A 15,198-nucleotide genomic window follows, 5' to 3' on the forward strand; every position below is an offset into this window, starting at 1 on the left:
AAAGATTTTATTAACAACTAAACATAAAACAAATTACAAACTAAAAACCTTACATAGAAACTTTCTACTCCGGATTAAAACTTAACTAATTGAGCAAAAGTTGTTTCTTGCTACTAAAGCCTCTTTTTTATAGCAAGAGATTGCTTTCATTTTCTTTACATCCATATGAATTTCTACCATCCAACTGCATCTTTAAATGAGAAACCTTGATTTTTTTCATGCCACCACATCATTTGCCAACCAATTAAGACTTTGTTACCAAAGCTTAATCATTTTCCACCTAATCAAGCCCAAAGCTTAATTTGCATCCACCTAATGAAACCACCTCATCAAGACTTTGTCGCCAAAATCATCCAAAACTTTGTGGCAACCAAATAAGACTTTGTGTGCCAAAATTATGCACAAAAGTCTTTCCTAGTTTTTAATGCAACTTGACTTGTGCTGAAGCTTAACGTGTGAGCTTGATCACCAGATTATTTGAGTCCGCATAGTGGGTCCCTCATGCTTTGACCAATGGCGGGTCAAAAGTTGACTTTTTACAAAGTCACGCCTATGTGTAGAGCTCGTCGCACTGATCATTCTGATAGTTCACTTGCCACCATTGGAGTCCAGGTTCAGAAGATATGGGTTTCTAGAATTTGAAGCTTTTCTACACGTTCATCCTGTACTGACTTGAATTTCTCTTTTTTGCTTCCTTTGGCTTTAGCTGGGCTTCATGTGGGCTAAATTGGAAACTTCATGTAAACACCCTACTCCGTGCTTAAATTCTGACTTTTATACTCATTTTCACATTGATTGCTCAAACCTGCAAAAGCACGAAAGTACGATTATTTCATGATTATTAAACATATAATTAACCATTCTACGGGGTTTTGTATTACAGTTTTTGGTGTTTATCAATAAACAACATTAGAAAAACTGAGAATGAGTTATAATCTTCAGAGGCATTTCATCAAATAATATGTGACTAAAAAAAACCAAACACTAATTAAAATCACATACTTTAAGAAGAGAAGATTACACATCTCCTAAAAATCATAAAACTGTGAGGATTCTCTTGACATTAGAAATAAGATAATAGAACTGACCGACGGTGGAATTGAAGCATATATTTTTCAACTTTCCATGAAGTCCAACGCTGTTTTTCTCTCTTTCTACGAATTGAAGAAATTAATTCAATGTTTCAATGACCAGAGTTATCAAAATTTAACTTAAACAAAAAACTGGAAATAATGCTATCAAACCACACTATCAACAATCTGACAAAAACACCTTTTGGTGAGAGAGGATGGAGAAAAGTGGCAATCAAATTGGTTAAAAACGTCTTGAAAGTGATGACTCGATACGTTTCTGAATTGTTTGTTGAGGTTAAGAGACCGGAGGTTAAGTGATTAGATGTTTTTTTAATTTAAGATACAGAGAAGAGAAAGCTCTTGATCCCGAGTATTTCAAGAGGCATGAGATAATATGATTTTTTTTTTTTCATTTTTACAATGGGATACAAAAAGGGAACTGTAAGGGAGTAATATTCACATCCAATGAATATCAAGCACGTGTCCATCACATACGTGAATGCAGATCGACCCTCGATCCTCGTCTTCGTAGCACGCTTCAGAGCGACTCAACTATGGCAATCGATTTGATTGAACAATAGTCAACCAACCTGAAGTCTTCGTCACGCAAGCTCACTCCATAGTGACTCACTACCCATGAACGACCTCTATCGAACAACGATCTCCAAGATTCTCGCCCGCACCAACGGATAGTAACGTAAGTCTTAAATACCATCATCAAGACCGGAGCTTCAGGCACGCTTCACCATAAATGTCCCTAACTCGTCATCATGGCGTGCGAGTGACCTGAAGACCTGGATATGACCTAATGCGCGCGAGTCGGAGGCGTGAACCCCTTGCCTATATAAAGAGGATGAGGAACTACGTCTGACCTGATTTAAGTCCCCCCCCAGAGAGAGAACTTGATACGTAGGTAGTTCGTCTATACAAACTCGGTCAATACCATATTTACACATCATCTCCCCACTTTCTTGAATTTGTAAGGTAAAACCAAATATAGCCTTTACATTGGCGCCTTCTGTGGATCGAATTTCTTGAAAATTCATCTACTCATAATTTACATCACTTCCAACAATCTTCTTAGATTCCCAAATTTTCAAGCCCACAAAGCATGGAAAGCCTTCAAGAACAAGTACATAATATGGCTACCCAGATGGAAGCTATGATCGGTAGCATTGCCCAGCTCTGACAAGAGAATGCCACTCTCAAAACCCAGGTTGATTCTCAAAACCCGAATGGAGTTACCGCTGAGGGTGGGATTAATGAGGTCAACCAGCAGATCAATAGCCTCTCCTAGCAGATCAAACAGAGTAATGGAAAGAAGGACGCCACCCAGGTCGTCCATAAGATGCTAAAGACGTACCGGGCATCACCTTTCACACTCGAGGTACTCAGTAAAGCCTCCCCTTAAGATTTCATTCAGCTTAGGTTCGCAATGTATGACGGCAGTACATGCCCTGGTCAGTACGTAGCTCGCTATATTCAGAGCCTCGCACTCTACAGTGAGCAGGAGTTCGATCGACCACCTACAGTGCCACTTATTCCTAACAAGTTTAAAGGATGGAGCTCTTGATTGGTTTTACTTGTTAGGACCAAACTTCATCGCGACCGAAAAACTTCGGCGACGGTTAAGCGGTCGATGCGTCCATAACAGACGTAAAACTACCGACCTGAATTCACATTTCCAACTGTCTCAGAAGAGTGATGAGCCAATTTGCACCTTCCTCAGATGTTTCAAGATAGAGTTATTGTCCATGGAAAGCGGCCTCAAGGAGTCGTTCGCCATAGTAGCTTTCTCCAATGCAATCAGGAAAAACACTGAGTTATCTAGGTCGCTCATGAAAGAACACCCTGAAACACTTGTCGAGTTGTATGCGTGAGTGGAGAAATACATCAAGCTTGTCGAAGGCCTCGAAAAAAGAGGTTGAAGACAGTAGGCGAGGTCGCTGCGATCTCAGATAACGCCCCATCCTCCAACAAGCGACCCAGGCAGCAGGGCCAACAGACCAGCACCAGGAACCAAAGCAAAAGAGAGTTCATTGTGCTTACAAGATCTCCAAGTCACATACTGGAGAAGATAAAAAATACGGCTTATTACCGACCTGAGGTAAAACGCCCAGGGGACACACCAGGAAAGTCGTACTGTGCTTTTCATAAAGCAAAGTGTCACAAGACTAACGAATGCCAGGGGCTCAAGAGCTACTTTCAGGACCTTATTGAGGCAGGGCATATCAAACACTACACTGATATACCTGATGGCGACATGTGCCACAAACTCATGGCTCGTAGGGAGCGAAGCCGAACTCCACCACGACCAACCAATAAACCTCGTTCTCATGCTAGAGGATGTTCAAATGAGCGATCGCGTCATGAGCGTCGCCAGCACTCCTCTGACAGAGACACCGATAGAACAATCAACATGATCATCTTTCAGGACGACTCTGTCACGTCCTCCAGAGAAAAAATGAGACGAGTAGGTGCCCTCCAGGAAGTCTACTAGTTCTCTTTACAAGTAGCCCCCATCCAACACACAAGTGGCTGCAGCTCAGGAGACATCACCTTCACCGAGGCCGGCCTCTACAAGGTGTGCCTCCCTCATAATAATGCCTTAGTAGTCCACATCAAAATCAGCGACTGGACCGTCAAACACATCTTCATCGATCCAGGTAGTTCATGTGATATCCTATTCTATCAAACTCAGAAGGAGATGAACATGCCCAAGTCAGTCATGGTTAATCCAATAGCCACCCTTTATGGCTTTAACATATCACGAGCTGATCCAATAGGTGATATCATTCTACCTATCTCAGTGGGATCACATGAAGATAAGGTCAGCATTAATACACGCTTTAGCGTCCTGGATGTCAACTCGTCCTACACGGCTATACTAGGACGCTGTTGGATCCACAAGATGTAAGTTGTCCCATCAACACTTCATCAAGTGTTGCATTTCCCTGGCCCCAGAGGCATGATGGAGCTCCAAAGTAACCAGCTCGATGCTCACAACTGTAATCAGATCCACTCAGTTAGCAAACCCACTGGGGCTTCCCTTAGTAATAAGGGAGATATTGCCAAAGCCAAGCTGGCAAAAGACTTCATCTCTGAGGTCAAGACATTGATCAATACCCCCCATATTGAGGTCGCTAAAGAAAACACAAGGGGCTCGATAGAAAATGTCCTACCAGGACTCTAGCCCCTAGAAGTCGCTCCTCCCATACAAGCGGAGGAGACATCATATAAGACCAAGATACCAGAGGTCGCCCAACCTACCGAAGCGGTTACCCAGACCGAGATGAAGGAAAAGGTCAACCTAGGAACGGAGGATGACCCCAAGTTTGTTTATGTAGGAGTCAACCTTGATCCTACTCTCAAGGCACAACTTGTAAGCTTTTTATCATTGAATAAAGATATTTTCGCTTGGTCGTATATTGATGTGCCCGAAATCGATCCTAATATTGCATGCCATAAGTTAAATGTGAACCCCAATGCTAAGCCAGTTCGCCAACAACCTAGAAAACTATCTCTTAGATTTAGAAAAGCAATAAATGATGAGATCGACAATCTCAAAAAGGTAGGCTTCATTAGAGAGGTAGAATACCCCGAATGGGTTGCTAACATAGTAGCAGTCCTAAAAAAGAACTACATAGTTCGCCTATGTGTCGACTTCACCAACGTCAATCAAAATACCCCCAAAGACAACTTTCCTTTACCAAGAATCGACTAGCTCATAGACCAAACCGTTGTCCACGAACTCATGTCATTCATGGACGCCTACAGTGGCTATAACCAGATTCCTCTAGCCGAAGAAAACCAAGAGAAAACATTATTCATCATAGAACAGGGCATCTACTGCTACAACATCCTCCCATTCGGCCTAAAGAATGCTGGAGCGACCTACCAAAGATTGGTAACCGAAATGTTCTAGGATATGTTAGGAGACACCATGGAAGTCTACATAGACGACATGGTTGTAAAAAGTAAGAAATCTGGAGATCACTTAGACCATCTTGAAAAAACGTTCTCCAGACTCAGATAAACTAAGATGAAGCTCAACCCAAAGAAATGTGACTTCGGCGTGGCCTCTAGGAAATTTATGGGGTATCAAGTATCCCAACGAGGGATAGAAGTGAACCCAGACCAGATTCGAGCATTCTTGGATATGCCCGATCCAAAAACAAAACAACAAATACATAAATTGTCAGGAATGGTGGCCGCCCTAAACCGATTCATATCGATAGCGTCAGACAAGTCCCGACCTTTCCTGCAAATTATCAAGAAAGGGGAACAATTCTCCTGGAATGATCAATGCCACCGAGCATTCTCTACTCTCAAGGAATATTTGACAACACTACCTGTGATGGCAAAGCCGATTGATGATGAAATCTTTGAAAACGTACCTAAGCGTGTCGACTTAAGCTATCGATTCGGTTCTCTTCAAAGAGGACACGACAGCGAGAAACCGATTTACTTCACAAGCAAGACTTTGTTGCCAGCTGAAAAGAACTACTCCCACATTGAAAAGGCAGTACTGGCACTACTTTATTAAGCAAAAAAGTTCAGTCCCTACTTCCAAGCACATCTAATCAAAGTGCTCACCAATCTGCCATTTAAGAAGATCATTTTTAAAGCCAATAAGACAACTCGCATGGCAGTATGGGCAGAAGAACTCGGTGAACACCACATTGAGTTTGCCCCAAGAACATCTCAGAAAGGTTAAGTCGTTGTTGATTTCTTAGCGGATTTCCCAATAGACGACCTGAACTGGGAACCAGAGGAGAAAGTCCCTACTTCTAAAAAACAGGACCCATCGGTATGGTCACTATTCGTAGATGGAGCTAGCAATCCAGGGGGTGCGGTAGTGGAGTTGGCATAGTCTTGGTATCACTAGATGGCTCCATGGTGGAAAAGTCAGTTTGCATCGATTTTGCGACCTCCAACAATGAAGCGGAGTACGAAACCCTCATTATGGGACTCCAGATGGCTTTAAAGCTCGATGTTAAGGAGGTTAAGGTCTTTAGCGATTCACAACTGGTCGTTCGCTAGGTCGCTCATGAGTATACCACCAGTGAAGGTAACCTTTCTAAGTACCTTCCAGTTGTCGATCAATTATTACCATTTTTCAAAAAGGTAACTATACAACACTTTCTACGAGACGAGAATCGCCACGCTGATAGCTTGGCGTACCTCGCAACCCAAACACTGAACTGTGACCTTAAAAAACTACTAATTGAAGTAGTAGACCGACCTGCTTACCAAAATGAGCACGTCCTAAAAGTTACCGACCTATGCCCACTCTCTGACAGTCAGATGAGTCAAACATGGATGCAACCTATCGTAGATTCAAGTCCCCTTCCCAGAGAGAGAACTTGATATGTAAGCAGTTCGTCCATACGAACTCGGTCAATACCATATTTACACATCATCTCTCTCATTTTTTTGAATCTGTAAGATAAAACCAAATATAACATTTACATAAACTGATTAGTGTATTTATGGTAATTTAAGTCTTAATTTATTACTAATAAATATAGGCGTACAATTCATATATTTATTAGTGTATTTATGGTAATTTAAGTCTTAATTTATAATTAATAAATATAGGCTTACAATTTATATATTGTGTGCATTTGGTTTTCGATTTGAATTTATGTAAAACTCCTTGTAAATGTGTTATGACTTAAGAGTATAAATAGAAATAAAAACTGAAATTACGTAATAGTCTATTTGGAATATTTTAAAAATATTGAATATTTTATTTTATATGGGTATTGAGTGGTAGATAAAAAAGTGGTCCAATTTAAAAGGTCGTGTTAATTAGGGTGTACTTTACTGATCGAGATAAATAATAGATAAAGAAGTACGTTCTACCAGACATTTTGAATATGCACTGGTGTGCATGTGTGTACTGTGTACTATAAAAGCATGTGATAACTGTTAATCTGTTATGTCGGGTTTCAAGTTCTAGAAAATTTAAGTCCTCAATTCTAGCATTAGCATGAGAGGATATTTTGGGGCTGGTGGAAATAATGAAATTCCTGATAGTGACATTTTGACCTTGCAATGGTCCTTCTTTAATTACTGTGGTACATTAAATAGTTTAGCGGCCCACCGCCCACCAATGTTGAAATGATGATTAATGATAACAAAATTAGAATCTCAAAAACAGCATAAAAAGTTGATGGCCTTGCGCATACTAAACTATCAATTAACATATTCTTTCAAGTAATTAGAGATCAAAGTGTACCTTTCGCAAAAGAGAACTGTACAAAAAAGAAGAAAGTGATTTATATATTTAATTAATTAACTTGTGTCACTGTGCTAATATACTTATCTTCTCTTCCTCAAATGAAATGCAAGAGAGAAAAACGTACTCAATCGTCACTAGTTAATTTGGGTGTATTAGTTGGCGGGAGAAAGTGATCGGAGTTAAGAAAAAGCTATACTATGTACTGGATTTTAAGGATAGGTAATGTAGTGACGCAAATTATGACAGCTGAAAGATCAACGGCAGATGGGCTTGGTAGTGAGATAGAAAATAAAACAGGGAGCACCTTAGCAGGGTTGCGACTATGGAAATATAGAGGAGAGGGGAAACACATGAGGCACGAGGTCGACGGATGAAGGCCGCGAGTAAAAGGTTGGATTAGTCTGGAGTCAGATAAGCACAATCTCCGCGGGGCACAGGATAGAGTATCAGACCCATTGGTACGTATGGAAACCCTACACGTGGCGATATGGAGACCGAGAAATTGATGGACAAATGGACGATCGGGGTGAACAGAAGAGGGTATAAAGAGAACAGTGAAAGGAAGGAGGAAAAAGGAAAAGAAGAGGGAAGAGAGAGAGGAGAGAGAAAAGAGGGTACTACATTTGGCGCCGTCTGTGGAGAGAGATCAAAGCACATAAAGAAATAGCGACAAGGGTGAAGCAAGGAGTAGGAAGACCGAGAAAAGCAGTGGTCACTGAGGAAGAGGTGGAGTCGATAAGGAGTGATGGGAAGGAGCAAGGCGGGGAAGAGACAATAGTGTCAGATTCAGAGGAAACAAGGTTGTTGCATGAGGAGATAGCGATATTGAGGAAAGAAAATGAAGAGCTTCGAAGTTGGAAGATTCGTCGATCTTGCCTTCTTTTTTTCAGAGAGATAGATTTGAGAGATTTTGTCACTATGTTTTTTTTGTGAGAGAGTTTGGAGTATTTCACATTTTCACGAATCAATTGGGGTTTGTTTATGTTTTTGGTGGTTAATTACTCAATTACTCTGGCGTATAATTAAAAAAAAAAATGTGTATTTGGTTTTTTTAATTCCTAAACATTTGAAATGACCAAAACGTTTTTTCCAAAATTATAAAATATACGTTAAATTGGTAATCAATCAATTAATTATTTTTCAAATAGAGACCTTTTTAAAAAAAATATGCTGAATGGATATTAATGTAGGTAGGATCTCAAACTCGCATGGGCATCTCCAGTGACCAAAAAAAATATGAAGTATTTCTAGACCCAAGCCCGTTGAAAGCCCATGCTAACCTGCGCTAGAGGAGGAGGAGGAGCGAATCTGTTAACCTCCAGGAGGACTACGAGAGGGCAAATTCGAAGCTTCCATTACATGATGGAAAAGAAAGTTTATTTACACTACAGCCACACTGACTCGTGCAATTCCGCTAGGTGGAACGGAAGGTAAATTCATACTTAATAAACTTCCAAATTTTATATTCCTCAATTTGACTCTTGGTGTTTGGGCAGGGAATGTCACGAGTTTATGTACTCAAGTAGGCCGTGGCAAAAAGTTGTTGATTTCTATTCAAATGTAGTCAACGGAAAAGTGCCATTGTCATCACTGTTTCAAAATGAAGACACGAAGACATGCATTGATGAAGTTGTAGAAGAAGAAACTAAAGGTAGAAGTACTGGAAGATGGGAAAGAGTGACGTTCAAGATTCTTCTTTCATATCATGGGACTTGTTTCGATGGGTGGCAGAAGCAACCTGGGTTGAACACAGTTCAAGGGTAAGCTCTTGTTTTACTCTTATTTAATTACTACTAGTCTCAACTGTTAATTGTTTATCCATAGCATAGTGGAGAGGTCTCTTGGGAGATTTGTCGATGACAAGAAAGCTGAAAAGTTGAAAGATAAATGTTTGCCTCTTGAAGGCTGCACTACAGTTGCAGGGCGTACAGACAAAGGAGTCACAGCTCTTAAGCAAGCTTGTTCTTTTTGTGAGTCACAAACATTTTCTCATCATCTCTATGTTTGTGTTTGATAGAACAAAACGTGTCTCAAACTATTAGGTCTTACCAGTAGTGTGCTTCTTCTATAATTCTTCAAGGAAATAGCTTTTTTTAGTAAACAAAACTATGATTAATATAAATATTAGCCGTGTCCACAAATCTTACTTTTTAGACCATACCGTGTCTGTGTCTGAATCTCCGGACTGTTGTCTAAATCGGACACTCGTACCCGGTACCCATACAATTTAATTTTCAACAGTGCCAAGTGTGTCCTATCTGTTTTTAAATGACTAAAATCAGCACTCAATTTCATAAACCATCATTGTGCCTTAGCTGTCTATGAATGATTTGATTTAGATACTTGGCGTAAAGATATAAGAGTTCAAGATGTTGAGGACGCTATTAACGAAGCAGCACCAGGAAAGCTCAGGGTCATTTCAGTATCAAAGGTGATGTTTGGTTAGTTATGCTAATGTTCTGTTGTCATCTCTGTTTTGGGGAGATAACCCAATAATACATATTAATTGATCTACAGTCTTGTTGGAAGTATAATTATTACTATTACTTTTGGTTTTTCTTGATCACGTTATATTTTTGGTTTTCCAATCTGTTATACTTGAGATGAATATGTAACTGCCAATGGAGGGTATTGATTGTTTCCAGTCTGATTTATGTTGGAACTATTAGGTGTCTCGTGAGTTTCATCCCAATTTTTCTGCTAAATGGAGGCGGTATTTCTATATATTTCCCTTGAATGATGAAGGGGAGGAACTAGGCAGCGAATTGGGAGTCGAAGGTGAGAACTATATCATTGAGGAACACAATCGGAAGTTGATAAATGGTTATGGTGCACATTTCGGAGAGGAAAGAGGACATTTAGGAGAGGAAGGAGGTGGACACTTAGCTCGTGATGATTTAGCTGAATCTGAAAGGGGAAGGAAACCCGTAAGCTTCAGCATAGACAAAGTGAACCAGCTTCTACTTCAACTACAAGGACGGTCTTTATCCTACAAGATGTTTGCACGGGATACCAAAGCTTCGAGAAGCACGTAAGGATAATGAAATTTGCTAGTATTCTGATTGGTGATTTTTCCTAGTGTATATATTAAGTACAATCGCACAAATGTCGTATATCTCCTCACTTCTCTATTAGCTTGATATACAACACACATTGTCGCAATTCATCTTGGTGTGTCCCTTGCTCAATATAACAACTCAGTATCTGACAAATCATGTCCATATGCTTTCAGTATGACAAAATATCTACTGTTAGGAACAATGTTTAAAGAAACGCCTTTAAGCCTTGAGGCGGAAGGCCTCCTTGATGCTCAAGGCTAGCCTCAGAGGTGTACAAGGCATAAGCCTCGATTTCTGCCCCCTTGAGGCTTGAGGCTAACCTCAGAGGTGTAAGCCTTGATTTTAAAGGAGAAAAATGCTTCAATAATTGTAGAAAAAATATAGTTAAATCAAGAAAAATGGAAAACCTCATTTAACATGAACAATATCACTTAAATATGCGTATAGTTTACTGAGGCTTTAAGTTTTACTTTGTGACACTGTCGAGCTGCATTGAGAAGGTTTGAGCAAAGCAAGCATTATAAGGAACAACAGAAATTACATAGGCCTTAGATACTCAATAAGTAATATCCTATGTTCAAGTAGCATAGATACTATAGCCTTGTTGTGTTTTTTCTCTATGAGACTTGAGGCGCGCCCTGAGGCATAAGCCTTGTTGCATCTTATCAAACCACTGTTAGGAATGTGAACTTTGATTTAATTGTAACTGACCGGGAAGCTATTGTGCTGCTTTGATGTAACTACTGGTGTATAGTATGAACCTGTCACAGTATGATATTCTAATGAATTCTTGTTTTATCGACCAAAAAAAAAAGCATGATAATATATCTAGACTGTATTACTTGCATAGATGTTCCCATTAAGGGCCTGACATAAATGAGCCAAGTCTAGGTTAGATACTGTTGAGAATTATAATCCCACGCCGGGAGTCTAAAACCTTGCAGTTAAGTACATAGATGTATAAATCCTGTGGCCTCCCTATTCATTGCCAATTGGTTTTGAGTTGGTTGTTCAAATTTAATAGAAGAAAGGCAAAGTAGACTACTTTTATTTTTTTTCATGTCATGATACTTTCTTGTTTCTGGGTTATTCTGTCATATCTGTGGTTATGGTTTGTGCTGTAGAATTTGTGTGTGTGTGTGGGGTGGGGGTGGTGGGTAGGGGTCTGAAGGTGATGAAAAATTGAATAGGGATATAGAGACCTATATACTTGCATATAATTTATGTGTTACTTTGTGCTCAGTGCTCAATACTGCTGGGCATATGCAAACAGAGATACAGCTTGACAACTGAGTTATAATGATCAGTGTTTGGTTTAGCATAAGAATAAAGCTTTTAGAGTTTGGATACTTGCTAACTATGATACGTTGTATACGTCAGGGGTCCACCAACCGAGTGCATTATCTACCATGTTCGAGCGACTGAAGCCACACTACCCTGTGACAATAAGGTTTCTTTTCTTTTGCGTATTGCAACTTTACCGTTCCTTTTTATGGCCCGAGTTTCTCTTTGATCTGCAATTATTGAGTATTGCCTTTATCTTTCTCATACTTCTGTTGAAAGTTTTGTTCAGCCGATTCAAGACATTTGGATAAGGTTGTGGTCATGTTGTAGGCCTGATCTAGTGTTGTGCTATTGCTACAGTACAGAATTGCCTCAGTTAGTATTTATCCACACACACATCAGCACACCAACACCAAAAAAAAGGAAAAGAAAAGAAATATCAGTTCACTTCTGATTGAGTTAACGGACGTAAATTGGTTTGTCTTTTTTCTGATAAATTTCTTGATATGTGTTTTGATCACTGGTTTAGGTACCTGGGAAAGGTGGAGAAAGAGTGAAGGTCATGTGTGTGGAGCTAGTTGGCAACCGCTTCCTGCGCAGGGTAATTGTTAATTCATTTGGGGAGCATAGCTCACAAAATGTAGCATTTCACCGTGACGTTAGGATAGTCTTTTTTGATACTGGTCATTTTTATTACTATTATTGGAATTGTTGTTGATGATTTTTTGTTATTATAATTGTGTACTGTAAATACTGATCAGATGGTCCGAGTGCTTGTGTCAACATCGATAAGAGAGGCAGCAGCTGGTGCAGATAATGACGCACTACTAAAATTGATGGACGCTACATGTAGACGTGCCACAGCTCCTCCAGCTCCCCCTGATGGCCTTTGCCTTCTGGATGTTGGTTATGCGGAATTCAACCCCGAGAATTGCCTAATACCATAGGTAATTCTACAATCTCAGTGGTACGATTGTGATTATTATAAATGAAACATGCATACACATGATGCAATAGGAGAGTTAGGAACCAACCACATTGAGTGAGTCCAATGTCCTCTTTTTACAAGTAACTTTGTTAAATTGGATAATGGAGGATCTAGCTTCTTTCTTGATTTCTTTTTTTTTTGATCAGCAAGCGGGGTTGTTAACGGGGTCCCCTACCACCCCAGTTTAAAGTTAAAACTAACCACTGTGGCAAATCTGATAACCCAATTCGCTTTCACTGAACTTTTCTGTATGCAGCTTTAGTTCATCAGCCTTGCAGTTTAGCTGGCGGTTCATTTCCCCATTGAAAGTTTGAGTGTGTGGGCCATCTTCAAGCCATCCCTTTGTTGATTCAAGATAACTGTATTAATAGAATCGTTTTTGTAGATTTATTATTTTAACTTGAGTGTATTCTTCCTTTGATTAGTTGCAATGCTATTTTTTATCTTGTTTCAAATATTTAACTTGCTAGTAGTGAGAACATTTAGACAACAGTGGTCCGAACCTTTTCCAATCGATTCGATCTGTTTTCTTATTTGAGTTGATCTTTTGCATAGCTGAAAAGATTTCATTAAGGGATTTTTGGTTTAGCCTAGAAACTCCAGGCTGTGTAACCCTTTTGTATTTACTTTTTATATTTTATTTTTTGTTTTAGTTAAATATATAGCAAATATATGGAAAGGGGTTCTTATAGTTCAGTTTCAGTTGCCCCACTTAGGAATTATTTGCCTTGGTTACTAATTTGATCTGACGATACTAATCAAATAGTTGGTTATGACCAATTTGGTTGGCCAAGTTCGAACCCTGGGATATCTCCTAGGAGTCCTAGGTGAACATGCCGATTGTTCTGACCCTGGGATGTAGTAATCACTTTGAGAAGAGTGGGGAGAGTAGGGTAGCACAATGTGTTGATCCATCGGCTGCAGGGACATATGCATAACCGCTTCACTTCAGCGCCGATATTTCGTGAAATATATTACTAGTTCACCTCAAAATCTTAAATCATAACAGCGTGCCCACTTCAAGAAAAAATTCTGTTGAAAAACAAGGATGGAAACTAGGGCAGTACCCGATTCCGACCCGACCTGATTACCGAATATATCATGTTTGAGTGCATTTTCGTATCCGTTTATTTATTTGGGTTTGGATTCGGGTATAATTTTTGAGTGTTTTTTTGAATTTTTAGTGTTATCCGATCGGGTCGGTCGGATATTAAATTTTGGTTTTATTCGGATTCGGATATTGTCAAACTATTCGGGTTTGGATTTGGATATAACCATATCCGACCCGTTCCCTGCCCTAATGGAAACGAATTCTACAGAGTGCATATCCGAACCCGACCAACCCGATGGAAACGAATTCTCCTTTGAGGCCCAACAAGGGCCATTTTAATGTTCTAGACCCAAGCCCATTAGCCCAACGTCCGACGTTGAAAATAAATCTTAGAACAACGCCTTAAAAAAGAAAGAAAGCGCGGAATGCTAACCTGGGGTAGAGGAGGAAGAGTGAATCTGTTAACCGCCACGACTACCAGAGGGCAAATTTGAAGCTTCCATGCATGATGGAAAACCAGACATAAAAAAAAAAGGTTTATTTATACTACAACCACACACATGGATGTCAAGAATGTATTTTTGAATGGTGAACTCAAAAAAGTAGTTTACATGGCACCCCCTCTCGGTGTTTCTCATAACCCTAATGAGGTTTGCAGGCTCAAAAAGGTATTATATGGTCTCAAACAGGCTCTTCGGGCCTGGTTTTAAAAATTGTCTAGCGTGGTTGGCTATCTTAGGTTTACTCTCTAGCGACCATGACTCGGCTTTGTTTGTTCGCTCCACATGTGTTGGTCGTATCCTCTTGTTTCTATATGTTGATGACATAATCATCACCGGTCGTATCCCCCACTATTGTACATTGGGCACTACTGCAACAGTCCTGCATATCCTTTAATTTGATACATTCGAGGTACTCTCTATTAAAGTCTTTTGTATCCTTCCATCTCATCCTTAGAGTTTTGTGCCTATTCTGATGCTGATTGGGTGAGTGATCTCACTGATCAGAAGTCCACCACTGGTTTATGTGTCTTTTTGCATCAACTAATTGTGTAAAACACTTAACAATTTATTCGTGTCAAATTCAACCACACAAGTCCACATCAAAAATCAATTATAACAAGATGTACAAGTCGAACACTATTACACAACTAAATAAATACCGTCAACCCGAAATTACCTATAGTAGCACTGAATTAACATGTAAAATGATAAGATTACCCTTAGATAAAATTCTTGGTCATTATAGGTTTTTAGCTAAAAGATATGGTGGGATCGTTTGGGTAGTCTCCAAGACGACATGGCTGAGTCGTTTGGAGACTCTCTTGGGTGACATAGCTAGGTCATTTGGACTAAAAAATTGAGAAGTTCATTTTGTTTTTTTGTCACTTTCATATACTCGATCGATCAAGATTCAAAAGCATAATTGTAAAGTTGAAACACAAAACTGAAATTCATAGGTAGAAGAACCGATACAATACAACAATGCATGATGGG

General features: G+C 39.7%; 1 protein-coding gene across 1 annotated transcript; it reads left to right on the plus strand.

The window, feature by feature from the left end:
* The first annotated feature begins 8,519 nt into the window (after nucleotides 1–8,519).
* LOC147509403 (Pseudouridine synthase family protein) lies at nucleotides 8,520–13,184 on the plus strand. Its single transcript, XM_086601705.1, has 9 exons — nucleotides 8,520–8,750; nucleotides 8,817–9,080; nucleotides 9,145–9,290; nucleotides 9,660–9,751; nucleotides 9,990–10,351; nucleotides 11,760–11,829; nucleotides 12,193–12,264; nucleotides 12,425–12,610; nucleotides 12,908–13,184. Exons 1-8 carry the CDS (start codon nucleotides 8,593–8,595, stop codon nucleotides 12,608–12,610), a joined length of 1,350 nt encoding a protein of 449 aa, XP_086457831.1. The 5' UTR covers nucleotides 8,520–8,592; the 3' UTR covers nucleotides 12,908–13,184.
* Nucleotides 13,185–15,198: the final 2,014 nt, after the last annotated feature.

Source organism: Coptis chinensis, chromosome 3, assembly GCF_015680905.1.
Source record: "Coptis chinensis isolate HL-2020 chromosome 3, ASM1568090v1, whole genome shotgun sequence".
Lineage (NCBI taxonomy): Eukaryota > Viridiplantae > Streptophyta > Magnoliopsida > Ranunculales > Ranunculaceae > Coptis > Coptis chinensis.